The sequence below is a fragment of the Pelophylax lessonae genome (assembly GCF_965119305.1).
Source record: "Pelophylax lessonae genome assembly, chromosome: 2".
NCBI classification, from domain to species: Eukaryota; Metazoa; Chordata; class Amphibia; order Anura; family Ranidae; genus Pelophylax; species Pelophylax lessonae.
In genome coordinates this window covers 588,413,369-588,430,563 of record NC_138769.1, presented here as the reverse complement: position 1 = coordinate 588,430,563, position 17,195 = coordinate 588,413,369, and the positions used below count along the sequence as shown (strand labels likewise).

Here is a 17,195-nt window from a genome sequence, read left to right as displayed (position 1 = left end):
AAAGAGTGAAGGTGGGATCAATTAAAAAAATAAATAAATTAGGCCAACATCCCAAATGTAATGGAAGGAAACAAGGGGGAGAGGAATACCTCTAAAAGGGGGGGGGGGGGGTTAAATGGCCAACAATGGAGTGACTCAAAGGTCACATAGAGAGATCAAAGAATCATGATGTATATATAAAAGTACAAAATCACTTTATTATTACAATTGCAGTAAAAATCAATCGAACATAATTACATAGATGAGCTGACATAAAAACAGGTTTTAAGGCACAAGATGAAGCATTGGTAAAGTTAGTGTAATAATAATGGGTACCTAACCTAAATAGAAAGTATATATGCCCATATATGGTCCCCGCAGAGGGTCACTAGCAATAGTGACGGTAATGCAATATCGAAAAGCAAAAAGCACCCAAAATCGAGGTAACCATGATGTCCATGCTAGAAATAGAAAAATTAAGAAAAAAGACTAGTGCGCCAAATTTAAATATACATGAACAGACATAAATGACAGTGGTGTAACACGTAAATAACTTGTTTCCTTGAAAGTTGTCCATAAACTACAAAAGTACAGGCAAATTAACCAAAAATGGTGCCTTAAAACAAAAAGTTGCAAAAATTGCTCAAAAAGGATGCAACAAAAAGTCACTGATGAGCAATGTGGTGACAATGGAGCCTTAAATGTGAAATCCAACAAACTATTCCTTGTTAAGTGAATTCACATGACTTGTATTGTCAAGTGCTGCAATGTAACACCACCGTGATCAGACAAGAGAATGGATGGCTGCTTACCAGAGAGACATGAACAGAAAAAGCCTGAACAGAAAAAGCCTGTAGTTATCATACACTTTAGGTTTAAACTGACCCCAGTAGATAAAATCTCTTTAGGCAATGGCAATCCGTAGAACGGGATACTTAATGCACATTCAGGGCTTTCCGGAACTTGCAGCTCTCACAGGTATGACTTGTGTGTTCCCCAGGCTCTTGAGCTCTTAAACATATCAGTGATGGAGCTAATGATAGAAATATATATTCATGACCAAATGATGCCCTGCAAGCATAAATGGTGCCCCAGACAAAAAGAAGAGGGGGGGGGTAAACTTTACCTTTCTTGTCATATGGATACATTGTGCCAAATTAATTTGAGCAAAGCCAAGACAGCGTCAGAGCCCTGACAGCTATTCTTAATATAGCTGGGACTACAAGGCCAGGCCTCGTGTCCGCCCCACCTCAGACCTCCCCCAGAAGAGCGTGCATTCCAGGTTGGTCCCAGGAAGTGCGGGGCGTAACATGATTTGACGCCCAATCCCGCGCCACATCTCCTACGGCGCATAAAGACAGACACTTTTGTTTCCATATTTATGATGGCCATCACTATTGCTAGTGATCATAAATGGGCATATATACTTTCTATTTAGGTACCCATTACTATTATCATTACTGTAGGGGGCCCTTTGCGGGCACAAGTTCTTAATGTCATTACCATTTTTTTTTACCATGGGTGGCTTTCTTTAATGGGCCCCCCCAGAGATATTCATTATCTTCAGCATTATGGGCAAACACCTTTTGCTATGGCTACATCATTGTCATATAGCACTATCTCCTATGAGTCCCATATATACTGCTATACCATACATTGCCTACTGGTCTTTCTTTTTTGGTTCCCCAGCAATGTACATATCTAGTAACCCTTTCCCAACTCATTCACCCCCCCTCCCTGTTTTGTCTGCACCACATGTGGTATGTATAACGGGATACATCCACATTCTCGTCTACATATTTTTTCCCCTTTTTTTTTAATAGACCTTAAGCACACACATCCGGACTGTTCGCCACACCCTGACCTCCCATTGAATATAAGCAATGTTCATTCAACATGGCCCCAATACATTATGTCTTTATAATATGTATGTATGTACAAATGTTTGTTTAATTACAGAAACACTGTACCCCAATTCTTACCCTGCACCCCTGAAGAAAGAGGAAACTCTGAAATGTGTTGGGTGGTCTCTGTCACACAGTGTTGAACCATCATTACTACACTTTGTAGCTTTACCAATGCTCCATCAATGGTCTTGTGTCTTAATACTGGTTTATAAGCTCATCTAGATTGTTGACATGATTGCAGCATCACTAAGAAGGAAGAAAAGTGATCACCTGGGCCACCCCCTGAATTCAGTTCAGAATTGGGCAGCGGATGTGAAAGTAGTAGCTGATGATGACCCTATAGTAGGTCAGGCTGAGGTTTCCACTTCTGGGGAGTCAGGGTCGGAGTAGTATCTGTCGTCAAACCCAGAGATTGTTGGTTCAGTCTCTTACTGAAATTGTCCGGTCTGGACACAAATTTCCTCCCTTAGAGACAGTTGAAGTCTCCTTTTCCTCTCTAGGCTCATTGCACCCTCATCATAGTCATCGGACGTTTCCCCATACATCCGCTCGTGGAGCAAGAAATGTATAAAGATTGGGACCATGCTGATAGGATTTTTGATCCCCCTAAAAGGTTTTCAATATTGTATCCTATGGAGGAAAAATATACTAAGAAATGGTATATACCCACTGTAGATGCTGCCATTTCTTCGGTTAACAAGAGTTTAACCTGCCCTGTGGATAATGCCTAGGTTGTTAAAGATCCAGCAGAGAAGTTGGAATCTTTATTGAAAGCCTCCTTTGCGGTTGCAGGATCTGCACTACAACCAGCAGTAGCGGCCATAGGAGTTGGTCAGACTTTAAAAGACCGTATGAAGCGGGTGTCCAAGGCAGTTCCTTCTCAAGGATAGAGTGTGGAAGATCTGTCACGAGTATATCCAAAAAATCTCGGGGGTAGGGGAGGAAAGAGTATGTTGCTACCTGTGAAAAGGAAGAGCAAGTGCTCATACTACCAGTGCTTCTTATTCCACATGGGGGGGGGGGGGGGGCAACGGTCTCAACCATCTGGGTCCAAAACCAAGCCTTCAGGGCAGGGTCAGTAAAAGCCCTGGGCCCAGAGATCAGCCAAGTCTTCCTCAAAGCCTACACTGTGAAAGGGTGCCCCCACTCACTTGGGTGGGGGGGGGGGCTGTTTCAGTTATCAAAAGGTTTGGGCGGAATCGATCCAAAACAAATGGGTTATCCCCACCATTTCACAGGGGTACAACTGGATTTCCGGGTGTTACCGTATCCTCTGTTTATAGGTCAAGTATACCGACAGATCCCCTAAAAAGGTCTCTTTCTGGCATTGGACCAGCTGAGGGCTCAAAGAGTGATAATGGAGGTTCCAGAGAATGAAAGCGTTCAGGGGTTTTTTTTTACTCATACCTGTTCATAATCCCCAAACCAAGCAGGGATGCGAGACCTATTCTGGATCTCAAAACTGTAAAACCAGTTTCTGAACGTTCGTAATTTCCGTATGGAGTCAATTCGTTTAGTCATAGCCTCCCTGCAGGGAGAGAAATTTCTAGCATCCATAGACATCAAGGCTGCATATTTTTACGTGCCTATATTGCAGGCTCAGCAAAGGTTTCTACGCTTTGCAATTGAAAGCTGTCACTTTGTTTGTGGCCCTGCCCTTCGGGTTAGCCACAGCTCCAAGAGTGTTCACAAAGATCCTCGCTCCAGTATTGGCTGTTCTAAGGTCCCGAGGGATATCTGTAATAGGATATCTGGACAATTACAAATAGATTGATCAGCTTCGGCTTTAAGCCGAAATGTCCTCCAGACAGTACAGTTGAAATCCAGCTACACTACATCCACAGGCCTACTTCTATCCAAATTACAGCTTACCTCCTCATAAAATATTAAAAGAATGGTCCGGCAAGAATGGTCCTTTCCAGAAAACTATGTTTGTTACTACGAATGATACTATTATCAACATAAATCTCTTATTCCTTACAGTAGTTTACATACTATTGATCAGGGCTTGACAAATGCCAGGCACCAGGTCGCATGGTGACCAAAAACTATGTCCTGGCGCCTGGGCTTCTAACAGCCCACTCGCTATAACTCCCATTGCCCGACACCCCAGACATTCAGCCCTTGGCACCTGGCCAGCCATTCCCGCTTTCTCCCCCTGCCTGGTCTCTGGATTCCCTGGAAGCAGACAGTAGGCTGGGTGTAAATCTGATTCCCAGCTATCAGGCCCGGAGTAAATCACAGTCAGGGGTGGCAGGGCTCCTCTCCTCAGGCAGCCACTGCCCCCCCCCCACCCCCAATGGCCCTGAGTAAGAACAACTTTCTGGGGGAGGTGTGTTGGCTTTTCTGCTGCCCGCTGTGCCAAGCCACCTCGTCATCAAGCGGTCCTTCCTTCCTGCCCCTAGTGCATTCATAAAGTTTTCGGACCCCATTCACTTTTTTTTTTGATACTGCAGTTGTGTAAATTATATATTTTCTTCCCCTCATTAATCTAATGTACACTTAGTTACATAAAGTGCAGCACTAAGAAATCACAACTCAAATACATATAAAAACAAAGAGCACAATACATTGAATTGAAAAATCACACGCAAGAGAAAAAAACATTTTGTCAAAGAGAAAACTATAAAAGTCCAATAGACTAGTGGAAAAACCACATATAGATGATGTGTATATACAAGATTAAATATCTTCACAACTCGCAGTTAAAAACACCTTGTGTTGAAATAAATGTGATATCCCTCAAAAAGGTGAATAGCGTGCCCGGTAGAACATATTACAGCTCCTCACCAGAAGATTAAGTGAGGGGGAAAAAAGTATTTGATCCCCTGCAAATTTTTTACATTTGCCCACTGAAAAAAATGATCAGTCTATAATTTTAAATGGTAGGTTTATTTTAACAGTGGGAGGACAGAACAACAAAAAAAAATATCCAGAAACGCATTTCAAAAAAGTTATAAATTGATTTGCATTTTATTGAGTGAAATAAGTATTTGATCCCCTATCAGCAAGATTTCTGGCTCCCAGGTGTCTTATATACGGGTAACAGGCTGGGATTAGGAGCACTCTCTTAAAGGGAGTGACCCTAATTTTAGCTGGTTACCGGTATAAAAGACACCTGTCCACAGAAGCAATCAGATTCCAACCTCTCCACCATGGCAAAGACTAAAAAGTTGTCCAAGAATGTCAGGGACAAGATTGTAGACCTACACAAGGCTGGAATGAGCTACAAGCCCATCACCAAACAGCTTAGTGAGAGAGTGACAACAGTTGGTACGATTATTGGCACTGAAGAACACAAAATAACTGTCAATCGTCCTCAGTTTGGGGCTCCATGCAAGGTCTCACCTTGTGAAGTTTCAATGATCATGGGAACAGTGAGCAATCAGCCCAGAACTACACGGGAGAATCTTGTCAATGATCTCAAGGCAGCTGGGACCATAGCCACCTAGAAAAAAAAAAATTAGTAAAACTACGGCGTGAAGGTCTGAAATCCTGCAGCGCCGCAAGGTCCCCCTGCTCAAGAAAGCACATGTACAGGCCCCATCTGAAGTTTGCTAATGAACATCTGAATGATTCAGAGGAGAGCTGGGTGAAAGTTGTGGTCATAAACTCAACTCGCTGTGTTTAGAGGAGGATGAATGCTGTCTATGACCCCAAGAACACCATTCCCACTGTCAAACGTGGGAGGTGGAAACAGGCTTTGGGGGTGTTTTTCTGCTAAAGGGAACAGGACAACTTCACCACGTCAAAAAGGGACAATGGACAGGGCCATGTACAATCAAATCTTGGGTGAGAACATTCTTCCCTCAGCCAGGGCATTAAAAATGGGTCGTAGATTGGTATTCCAGTATGACAATGACCCAAAACACACGGCCAAAAGGCAACAAAGGCGTGGCTCAAAAAAAAAAAACACATTAGGGTCTTCTAGTGACCTAGCCTGTCTCCAGACCTTAATCCCATAGAAAATATGTGGAGGGAGCTGAAGGTTCAAGTTTCCAAACGTCAGCCTCGAAAACCTTAATGACTTAGAGAGGATTTGCAAAGAGGAGTGGGACAAAATCCCTCCTGAGATGTGTGAAAGCCTGGTGGCCAACTACAAAAAACATCTAATCTGATTGCCAACAAGGGTTTTAACACCAGGCACTAAATCATGTTTTGCGAAGGGGGTCAAATATTTATTTCACTCATTAAAATGCAAATCAATCAATTTATTTGAAATAATTTTTCTTGATTTTTTTGTTATTTTGTCTCTCACTGTTAAAATAAACCTACCAAAATTATAGACTGATTATTTCTTTGCCAGTGGGCAAACGTACAAAATCAGCAGGAAATCAAATACTTTTTTCCCTCACTGTATTTACCTCTGTGCTACAGCTGGTCAAATGGCACTCAAGGAGTTAAGGTCTGCCTTTCAGCCGTTTTCCTTTGCCAGGGCATAAGTGAAATATAACACCGAAATTGCTCAAAAATAGGATAAAAAGAGCACTTTTAGTGTAAAACTGTATAGCAAAAATATTTTAAAAATGTATGAAAAGCGAGTATACTCACATTAAACTTGAGCCAAAAGAGGTTTTTATAGGCATAACAGTATCACTATGGCGTTCCTATGGGCTTCACAAAGTGGTTTCCGGTCGTCACTCAAAGATTGTATGCGTGAGGACATCACCGTCGTAGGCACCACCCCTCACATTTTGTCAGTGATGACGTTGTCTAGGGGACTTTTTACCCGTCCCCAAGATGACGGCATCTGACCGAATACTCTTCCTCGCTTATATACAGTTTGTGTATGTGGTTTTCTAATAGTTTTTTTGATTGCACGTTACTTTTCAATTTCTTTAAATGCATCATGCACTTCTGCATTTGAGTTTTAGTATCGGAACTCGTAGTGCTGGCTGCTTCTTCTCAATTTTTATTTATTTGATTTAGCCTAAGTGCAAAGTGTTTTCTTAATCTTATATAAAATCTACACTTAGTACCCCATATTAATGTGAAAACAGAATTTTAGAAGTGTCTAAATACATTAAAAAGAAAAAAAAAAAAGAAAAAATTAATCACCCTTTGCAACAACATTTGAAATTTATCTCATATCCCACTTCTCTTGATCGTTGAGATGTTTCTACACCTTGGAGTCCACCTGTGGTAAATTAAATTGATTGGACAGGATTTGAAAAGGCACACACACACACCGGTCTATAAAAGGCCCTACAGCGGACAATGCATACTGTATCAGAGCAAAAGCTATGAGGTCAAGGGGAACTGCCTGCAGAGCTCAGAGACAAAAGTATTCCAAGACACAGATGTGGAGAACAGAAAGTACACTTAACAAAATTATAAAAAAGACGCAACACTTGTTTTTGCCCCCATTTCTCATGAGCTGAACTTAAAGATCCAAGAGGTTATGTACACTAAAGGCCTATTTCTCTCAAATATTGTTCACAAATCTGTCTAAATCTGTGTTAGTGAGCACTTCTTTGCCAAGATAATCCATCAACTTCACAGGTGTGGCATATCAAGATTCTGATTAGACAGCATGATTATTGCACAGGCGTGCCTAAGGCTGGCCACAATAAAAAGCCACTCTAAAATGTACAGTTTTAATCACACAGCACAATGCCACAGGTTTTGAGGGAGCGTGCAATTGGCATGCTGAATGCAGGAATGTCCACCAGAGCTGCTGCCCGTGAATTGAATGTTCATTTCTCTACCATAAGCATCTTCCCCTCCAAGATCGTCTGAGACCAGCCCCCAGGACAGCTGCTGCAACAATCTGTTTGCATAACTAAAGAATTTCTGCACAAACTGTTAGAAACCATCTCATGGAAGCTTATCTGCTCATCATCTCATCGGGGTCTCGATCTGACCGCAGTTCATCGTCGTAACCGACTTGAGTGGGCAAATGCTCACAGTCTATGGCTTCTGGCACTTTGGAGAGGTGTCTCTTCACAGATGAATCCTGGTTTTCACTGTACAAGGCAGAGAGATGGCAGACAGCGTGTATGGCGTCGTGTGGGTGAGCAGTTTGCGGATGTCAAGGTTGTGGATCGAGTGGCCCATGGTGTTGATGGGGTTATGGTACGGGCAAGCATATGTTCTAGACAACAAACGTGTGCATTTTATTGATGGCATTTTGAATGCACAGAGATATCACGATGAGATCCTGAGGCCAATTGTTGTGCCATTCATCCACGACCATCACCTCATGTTGCAGCATGATAATGCACCACCCCATGTTGCAAGGATCTGTAAACAATTCCGGGAAGCTGAAAGCATCCCAGTTCTTGCATGGCCAGCAGACCCACCGGACAGGTCACCCATTGAGCATGTTTGGGATGCTCTGGATCGGCGTTTACGACAGCATGTTCCAGGTAATGCCAATATCCAGCAACTTTGCACAGCCATTGAAGAGGAGCAGACCAACATTCTACATACCACAATCAGCAACCTGATCAACTATTTGCGAAGGAGATTTGTTACACTGTGTGAGGCAAATGGTGACACCACCAGATACCGATTGGTTTTCGGACACCCCCCCCCCCCCCCCCCCAATACAGTAAAACTGCACATTTTGGAGTGGGCTTTATTGTGGCCAGTCTAAGACACACCTGTGCAAAAATCATGCTGTCTAATCAGCATCTTGATATGCCACACCTGTGAGGTGATGGATTATCTTGGCAAAGGAGAAGTGCTCACTAACACAGGTTTAGCCAGATTGGTGAATATTTGCGGGAAATAGGCCTTTTGTGTACATAGCTTGTGTTCAGCTCATTAAAAATGGGGGCAAAAACAAAAAAAGTGTTGTGTTTATAGTTTTTGTTCAGTGTACATATATTTTAGTTTATTTTCTTTAATAAATTTACAGCCATTTCTAGAATTCTGTTTTCACTTTGTCCTTACAGGGTACTGAGTGTAGAATAAAAAAAAAAAAAAAAAAAAAAATGTACACTGTATCCGGCTGCAACATAGAATTGAAAAAAAAAAAAAAACAAAAATCTATATTTTATACACACACACAAACACAGTGTGTGTAGATATATACATCTCGATCTCTGTGTATATATATATATATATATATATATATATATATATATATATATATATATATATATATATATATACACACACATACATACACACACTGATGCTAAAGACTATGTTAGAATGACATCATAATGGGCAAGACGGCTTTGGTATCATTGCGTCATTGCGATCTCGATTCAACCCCCCCACGATCCTGACCCAGCATTTCCACGATTCATACAGTGCAGAGCCATTCTCTGCTCACTCACAGCTGTCAAAAAAAAAAAAAAAACCCTCTTGCAAATGTTTATCCACATTGCTAAGCGCTGGGAAAGAACTATAAACAAAGTAATTTCATTCTTTTAGATCAAAGGGATGAATTTCTGCAACGGTCTGCAAATTAGGTTAGTTTAACCGCCTTTTTGCCTTGTCGTTTACAAGTTAAAATCAGCATTTGTTTGCTAGAAAATTACTTTGAATCTCCAAACAAAAAGAATAAAATAGTGTTTGTTGCATTTGAAAGACCGCTGCGCAAATACAGTGTGACATAAAATATTGCAATTTTTTTTTAGAAAAAAATAAAACTTTAAATTTATAAAAAGCTAAACCGTAAAGTTAGCCCAATTTGTTTTTGTAAAATATGAAAGATATTATGCCGAGAATCGTGATCTTAATTTTATCCAGAATCGTGCAGCTCGAACAAATATAGTTTCAGTATTTCAGTCACAGACATAGAACAAGCCTATAACAAATGATAGGCAGTGAAAAGAATTGAAAAAGAGCTTCATCATGCTCCAGTCAGTAAATCTGCACTGGTGACAGGTTTTCTTAAGGTTAAATTAAGTTTCAAGATAACGATTTAGGGGATAATTTTAAGGGTTAGGTAAAGGATAATGGGGAAAGTCAAGGGTAAGTTAGTATCAGCTTTGTAGTCATGCTATACACATTCTTCTCTGCCCGAATTTCTTTCAGTACCAAACTTTCATTGCCAGGCTCTCTGTGCCAAAACCCCAACATAGTAACTGTCCTCCTTAAAGCGGAGATCTAGCCTAACCGCACACTCACCTGTACCACGGTCCAGCGATGCGCCGTCTTCTCCCTCTCTGCTCTGCGGCGCCGGCATCACTGACGTGGGCACCCAGCTGTGACAGTTTGCGGCTTCACAGCAGGGTACGCATTGCGCATGCGCAAGTTGCGCTATGCGTCGTGATTGGCCGGCAATCTTCTGGGACCTCCGACATGTCCCAGAAGATTGCAGGGAGGGAGGGAGAGAGAACTTCCGCTCAGGGTGCCACGGTGCTCCGAGCGGAAGTGGGAGCGGGTACCTGTCAAAACTAGTTTTGGGTGGAACTCCGCTTTAACTTCTCATCAGGGAGAAAAGCAAAAAAAAAACCCATCATGTCAGTTGTTCGATTCAGTTTAAACTATGGAATCCACAATTTACAATGTGTTTGCCCCATTGTGTAAAAAAAAAAAAAAAAAAGGAAACATTTACCTGTGTGAAGGTGATGGTCTTATCTTTGGTAATGTAATCTGCATATTTGCAGGTAAACATTCCACAATCACTTCCATTCATTTGCTGGGGAATTTCCTAAAAGAATAATACAGCTGTGACATTCAATTATGCAAAACCCAACAAAAACAAAACTACTGATTTTAATGCATTCGGTATCGATAACATTTCTGTTGTTACTGTATGCTGCTTTATGCACTGCTGTTGCTATTGTTATACATTTTACACGATAGCATGAATGAGAAAGCATGTTATCCTAAGTTTATACAGACTGTTGTTGGCTGGAGAAAACAGGTTTATACGTATGAATTACTGGCACCTTGTTGGCCTTGCTTTCTGAATAACTTCTGTTTCTGTAGACTACAGAGTTTGTATATGGAATTAGAATTTGTGAATGATCTTTGATCGAATACACAACATTTAGATCTGTGGCGAGTGGTCCAGGCATCTTTAGAATGTGTCTTGACAAAGTTTTTTTTATTAACCACTTCCCGCCCATAGAACATCATATGACATCCTGGACTTTGAGCAGTTTATAGCTGAATGATGCCTGCAGCTATCATTCAGATATTCTTTTCCGCCAGTGATTACATGCACAGTAAAATCAATTGAAGCGGCTGCCCATGCGATTGGCGAGCCGAAGAAAGAATCAGGCGGTGGCCAAAGTGTAAGAGCTGACCGGCCATTTCCATAACCCTCAGGGACTGGGTGCGACGTTAGGATGTCACTTCTGGCACCGGCAGACGTAAACGCTGACATGTTTTTGGCTGGAAAGGCTGAGATAGTTTTTTTTTTTTGGCAGGCTTTACAGCCTAGAGGAGAGATCTTTTAGACCCCAAATCTCTCTGTAAAGAGGACTGTCCCACAGAAGCGAATGCATATGTACGTTGCGCCCGCATATGTAAATGGAATTTACACCACACATGAGGTATCACCACAAGCATTAGAGCGAGAGCAATATTTCTAGCACAAGACCTCCTCTAACTTGTAAAAGCGTAGCCTATAGAGATTTTTAAGTACCGAAGTTTGGTGCCATTCCACGAGTGTGCGCAATTTTAAAAGTGTGACATGTTAGGCATCTATTTACTTGGCGTAACATTATCCTTCACATTACACAAAAAAAAAAAAAAAAAAAAAAAAAAAAAAAAAAAAAAAACACAGGCTAACATTAGCGTTTTTTTTTTTTTTAATAGTGTAACAGTCCCCCCCCCCCTTCAAAAAAATAAATAAATCTGTGCTTAAAAACTGCTACACAAAAATACCGCATGACATAAAAAATTGCAACGACCGCCCTTTTATTCCACTGGGTCTCTGCAAAAAAACAAACATACATACACACACATATTTTATATTATATATATATATATATAAAAATATATGTGTGTGTGTGTGTGTATGTTTGTTTTTTTGCAGAGACCCAGTGGAATAAAAGGGCGCTCGTTGCAACTTTTTATGTCATGCGGTATTTTTGTGTAGCAGTTTTTAAGCACAGATTTATTTATTTTTTTGAAGGGGGGGGGGGGGGGGGGGACTGTTATATTAAAAAAAAAAAATGTGTTTGGGGGTTTCCGAGTAATTTTCTAGCAAGCTCATTGACAGACACAGTCCTCTTTGATTAATATCAAATTGGGTTATACTGCCCTCTACAGGAGTAGGACCTAGGCAGAAGAAAATGTTCTGGCCACACCTTAGGGGCAGTCCCAGAGGGTATATCCTCTCTCTCTCTCTGCTACAAGATGTCAGTTATGTCACAAAGCAGTGTCAGAGAATTTAACCCAACCCAACTCAATAATAGAGGGGCGGGTACTGCGTCTGTCAATGAGCTTAAGAGAAAAGGATTTTACGGTAAGAGCTTACAAAAATCCATTTTTCTCTGTCGCTCATTGACAGACGCAGTCCTCTTTGATTAATATCAAATTGGGACGTCCCAAAGCAGTGCCACAAATGAGGGGTGGGATAACGGAAATCAAAATCCAATCTAGAAGGCCCAACCGGCACCAACTAGAAGTCTTAAAGGCTCAGACAAAAAGATGGTCTACCTCGGGTTTTTTTCTGTTGGGAGTCTCAACTGTCTCCTCAAATTGCGGCCTGCAGAACCTTGCGGCCAAAAGAGGCATCCGCCGATGCCATCACATCAACTTTATAAAATTTTGTAAAGGTATGAACCGACGACCAGGTAGCCACCTTGCAAACCTGAACCACTGACGCCTGATGGCGGAAGGCCCAGGAAGCACTAAGCGCCCGAGTGGAGTGCGCCTTAACAGGGAACGGAGGATTCCGACCCTTAATAGAATAAGCCTGTACCACCGTCTGTCTGATCCATCTGGAGATAGTCGCGGCAAATGCAGGCAACCCCTTTTTGGGGCCATCCGTGATCACAAAAAGTGAATCCGTTTTACGAAACGAGTCCGTAGTCTTCAGGTATACCCTGATCGCCCCAAACCACATCCAAGGAGTGTAATGCAAACTCCCGATGATGGCTGGGCTTAGGACACAAGGAAGGTAATACAATATCTTCATTCAGATGAAACTCTGAAACCACTTTAGGAAGAAAGGATGGATTCGGACGAAGAACCACCTTATCCCTATGAACCACCAGATATGGGGAACGACAGGATAATGCAGCCAGTTCTGACACCCTGCGTGCAGAAGTGATAGCCACCAAGAAGGCCACCTTCTGGGATAAAGCAAGCAAGGGAATCTCCCTAATATCTTCAAAGGGAGGTTTGTGAAGAACCGACAACACCAAATTAAGATCCCAGGGCGGTAAGGGCGCGCGCACTGGCGGAGCCAGGTGCTGCACCCCCTGGATTAAATTCCGCACCAAGGAATGAGTAGCCAAAGGCTTCTGAAAGAAGATTGCTAACGCTGAAACCTGACCCTTTATAGTACTCAAGGCCAGCTTCTGCTCAACCCCCTGTTGCAGAAAAGCCAAGATTCGGGTCACCGCATAGGCACGTGAAGGAAGTCCAAGGGATTCACACCACGCAATATAAGACTTCATGTGCGATGATAGACTTTTCTGGAAGTCGCTTTCCTTGCTTTAATTAGAGTAGGAATGACTGAAGCTGACAAACCCTTGTCCTTCAGCACCTGGGTCTCAACAACCAGGCAGTTAAAGCCAGCGATCGTAAAGCAGGATGGAAGATCGGTCCCTGAGACAGTAGGTCCTCCCTGAGAGGAAGTCGCCACGGGACGTCCGCGATCAGTCTGACCAGGTCGGCATACCAGGCCCGACAGGGCCAATCCGGAGCCACCAGGATGACTGCAATTTCCTCCACCTCTATCCTGCGAAGAAATTTCGGCAGCAACTTGAGAGGAGGGAAGGCATACAGTAGCTGATACTGCCCCCACGGGGCGACCAGCGCGTCTGCAGCGTCTGCTAGAGGATCGCGGGAGCGAGCTACAAACCTCTGCACCTTCCTGTTGAGCCGAGATGCCAACAGATCCACATCCGGGGTGCCCCAACGAAGGCACAGTTGGTGAAATATTTCTGGATGAAGAGACCATTCCCCTAGATCCAGAATCCGATGGCGGAGATAATCTGCCTGCCAATTTTCCACCCCCGAAATGAATACAGCGGAGAGAGCTGGAATGAACCGTTCCGCCCAATGAAGAATGCTGGCCACTTCTATGGCCGCCAGAGGACTCTTGGTGCCCCCTTGGTGATTGACGTAAGCCACGGCCGTGGCATTGTCCGACTGGATCCGAACCGGGGTGCCCCGGAGCTGCTCAGTCCAGTGAATCAGACAAAGTCTGATCGCTCTCAGTTCCAACACATTTATCGGTAACCTGGATTCTTCCAGGGACCAAAGTCCCTGAGCAGATAATCTGCCGAGAATTCCTCCCCATCCGGATAGACTGGCATCCGTGGTGACAATCGTCCAGTAGATCGGGAGAAATGACTTCCCCTGGCTGAGCATCGGAGACCGAAGCCACCAGACCAGAGATTCCCTGGTCCGTTCGCTCAGTCGGATCCGATTGTCCAGGGAATCGGGATTCCGGTTCCATTTGAGAAGAATCTCCTTTGAAAGGATTCGGTATGGGACTGGGCAAACGGTACTGCTTCGAAGGAGGCCATCATCAGTCCCAGGACCCTCATGCAAGTCCAAAGGGAAGGCCAGTTGACGGACAGCAACAACTGAATCGTTGACTGAATCTTCTGAAGTTTCTCCACCGGGAGAAAAACTTTTGCCAAAGATGTGTCTAAAGTTAGGCCCAGATAGTCCAGCCTCCTGGTGGGAACCAGACACCCGAACTCTTGCAGAGAGATCATAGTGATCTCCAAGTTTAGCAACAGAGCCTGCGGAGACTCCGCATGAAGAAGAAGATCGTCTAGGTAACCTAGAATCGATATGCCCCGCTGTCGCAACAGCGCCAAAACTGGGGCCAACACCTTTGTGAAGACTCGAGGAGCAGTGGCGAGACCAAAGGGTAACGCCGCAAACTGATAATGGTTCTCTCCTACGGAAAAGCGAAGAAAACGCTGATGTCCTGCAAAGATGGGAATATGAAGATAGGCATCCTTGATGTCTATGGACGCCAGAAAATCCCCCTGACGCAGGGAGGCCACTACTGTGCGCATGGACTCCATTTTGAATTTTTGTACCTGGACAAAATGATTGAGTGCCCTTAAGTCCAGAATTGGACGCACCTTGCCCTCTTTCTTGGGTATTGTGAACAGGTTCGAATAGAACCCCTAAAAAAGTTCTGTCCAAGGAACGGGAACTACCACTCCTTGTTGCATCAAGTCTATTACTGCCCCCCGCAAAGCTTTTAAGCGATCCGGGGATAGTCGAATATTGAAAGGGAAGAATCGCACCGGTGGAAGTGATCGAAACTCGATCTTGTATCCTGACCGTATGACCTCGCGAACCCATTTGTCCTGGATTCTGGAAAGCCATGGATCCGGAAACCGGTGAAGACGTCCCCCCACCCCAGAGATGGGTGGGGGCGCACCTTCAGGCTGTATTGGTCTTATCTTCAGGTTTGGCTGAGCCAGACTTTTGTTTACCCGACCAGCGCCCTTTGAAACCCCCTGAAGGGGCTTTGGAGGGCTTCGCCTTATTGCCCGCCCCAGCGGAACGAAAAAAACTTTATGAGCGGAAAAGGAAGGTCCTCGTCTGTTACGAGGTCCTTTACCCTTAGCAGTCTGTGGCAAAAAAGTGCTCTTGCCCCCAGTGAGATCCTTGATAATCTCATCCAGAGTGTCCCCAAACAGGCGATTCCCTTGAAAGGGGAGATTAGCCAAAGCTTTTTGGAACCTTGATCCGCCGACCAGCACTTTAACCAGAACACACGTCTGAGGACCACTGCTGAAACCGATGCACGCCCCAAACATGGAGTGGCGTCCAGAGCAGCGTCACAGACGAACTGTAACCCTTGTATCATCTGCTCCAGCAAATCTGATACTGCCGGGGGGATACTTCTCCCCTCTAGGTCACGGCGTAACAACTTGGTCCATTCTGTCAAGGTTTGTGAAACTAAACCAATGGCAACCACTGGCCTAAATGCTGACCCTATCAGGGTAAAGATGGAGCGGGATACCGCTTCCACCTTACGATCCACCGGATCCCTAAAGGACGGAGCGTCCTCCAACGGGATAACAGTAGATTTATTTAGTCTGGAAATCGGTGAATCCACCAATGGTGGTACTGTCCATTTTTTAAGGAGAGATTCCTCAAACGGATAACGCCTAGCAATGCGTTTGGAAATACCAGGGGTTCGTTTTGGACGACCCCATTCCTCTTTAATTTTATTACCAAAACATTTGGGCAAGGGAAACACCTTCGCCATCTTGGTAGGCTTGTTAGTACCAAAAGGAATTTCAGTATCAGCTACCTCTGCCGGTGTAACCTCAAGTCTTAAGGTTTCCCGGACAGACACAACTAGTGCATCCACCAACGCTTCTTCTTGTGCTATGGCCGAGGCAGAAACATCCTCCTCACTATCTGAGGAGACCGTACCCGAGACACAAGCCACAGAAGAGGGACCTGCATCTGCAGTGACAGGCTCAGAATCTGCATCGGAAGTGTCAGATGAAATAGGGGTAGGCGGGGGTCGCTTCTTTGCGCCCCGTCTCTGACAGGCCACCTCCACCCGGGATACAAAAGACTCCAAAACCGCTGACAATGCATCAATCATAAGTGGGGAACTGGAGGGTCCTGCGGCCACCTCGAGGGGATCAGGTGGGGATACATGTGTGGCAGGGTCCATGACTAATCCAAGAACACTTGCCAGCAAACAAAAAATTGCAAAAGAAAAAAACTTTTTTTTTTGTAATCCCCCAGCGCAACAGCGCCCCTCAGTGTTACCTGCTTCGGACCCCCACAGAGAGAGAGAGAGAGAGAGAGACCCCAAGGGCTCACCACCTGATGCACAGAAGCTTCTATCGAACTGCTCTCAGCGCTGTCCTTTACAGAACAGGAAGTCTATGGATCGTTTTCCCGGGTAAAGGAGGCGGCTCCGCACCTTTACACGCCTTCCGGCACTCCCACTGCTACTCCTCGAGGTAGCTGGGTGAATCCAAAATGGCCGCCCCCATGCAGGAGACACCAGGCTACACCAAATTGGCGGCCCCGCGCGGCCTGCGGGAAGATGGCGGCGGCCTGCAGATTCCTGTGGAACGATCGCGCGGCCTGTGGAGGGATGCCGGCGGCCTGCGGTGTGCGCCCTGCGAGAGGATGGCGGTGGCCTGCTGACGGCCTCGGTAGAACATGTAGCTGCATCACTTATGCATTAGGTAGGTGTTTGATCACCTTCTTACATGACTATTT

At 44.3% G+C, this 17,195-nt stretch overlaps 1 protein-coding gene across 1 annotated transcript in view; it reads right to left on the bottom strand.

The window, feature by feature from the left end:
• The window catches only part of SENP1 (SUMO specific peptidase 1), a gene marked incomplete at its 3' end in the record, with an annotated part of 87,724 nt that overhangs the window by 19,465 nt on the left and 51,064 nt on the right, over positions 1–17,195 (bottom strand). The window contains exon 15 of the mRNA XM_082244705.1: positions 10,402–10,497. Within this exon, the coding sequence (XP_082100831.1) occupies positions 10,402–10,497 (96 nt within the window). The remainder of the gene's footprint in view (positions 1–10,401; positions 10,498–17,195) is intronic.